The sequence below is a fragment of the Nematolebias whitei genome, chromosome 24 (assembly GCF_014905685.2).
Source record: "Nematolebias whitei isolate Nwh7 chromosome 24, NemWhi1, whole genome shotgun sequence".
NCBI lineage: Eukaryota > Metazoa > Chordata > Actinopteri > Cyprinodontiformes > Rivulidae > Nematolebias > Nematolebias whitei.
Genome location: NC_056521.1, coordinates 732,868 through 733,712, shown reverse-complemented (window position 1 = coordinate 733,712; position 845 = coordinate 732,868). Strand labels below are relative to the sequence as shown.

The following is an 845-nucleotide window of genomic DNA, read 5'->3' as shown; positions in this document are numbered from 1 at the left end:
ATATACATGTGCACATGTGGCAAGTATGAACCATTGTTAGATTTTTCTACCTGGATTATTGAACATGCATACGGATATCCTTATATAATGTTTTTGTTTATATTTTATATATATTGCTATTTGTGTGTATTTGTGACCTTGAGTACACTATTTCATTCCACCTCATGTACCACATGTGATGTGAATGTCAGTAAAGAACCTTGAACCTGAAGCATAGCCCTCTTCTTGATTTATTCTGGTTTCCTCTCTAGGCTCTCTTCCTCCTCTCGTTGTCTCACGTCTCTAATTAAAACACAAACCAAATCAGCTGATTAGATGATAAACGAACAGTGACTGTGTGGATGTCCTCAGAGTTCTGGTTTTGTGTCTGCTTGTTCCAGGAGGAGAAGGAGAGCTCCAATGACTCGTCTACAGCATTTCTTCCTCCTACAGAGCCAAGGACCAGCCAGGTGACAGCTCAGGTTGGCGTTTGGTCTTTGATTCACCACATGCTTTAGAAACACTGATGCAGACACTTGAAGAGCTCTGGGGCTCCGGGTTCACCAAAATCAGATTGGTCTTTAAAACCCGCCATGAAAAGAAACCTCTAGTTCAGTCTTGTAGAACAGCAACAGTTTGTCTGGGTAGTGGGTCATAGGGCTGCACATCTGGACCGAGCACCAGAGGGCTGTGAGTGGAGTGCTGATCAGCAGTAACATGAAAAAGATCAGCAGCAACATGAAACAGATCAGCAGCAACATGAAACAGATCAGCAGCAACATGAAACAGATCAACAGCAACATGAAACAGATCAGCAGCAACATGAAACAGATCAGCAGCAACATGAAACAGATCAGCAGTAACAT

General features: G+C 42.6%; 1 protein-coding gene across 1 annotated transcript in view; it reads left to right on the top strand.

Annotated features, from left to right (window-relative positions):
• Nucleotides 1-845, top strand: part of chrm4a (cholinergic receptor, muscarinic 4a) — a 91,063-nt gene that overhangs the window by 48,482 nt on the left and 41,736 nt on the right. The window contains exon 5 of the mRNA XM_037696859.1: nucleotides 381-461. Coding sequence (XP_037552787.1) covers nucleotides 381-461 — 81 coding nt within the window. The remainder of the gene's footprint in view (nucleotides 1-380; nucleotides 462-845) is intronic.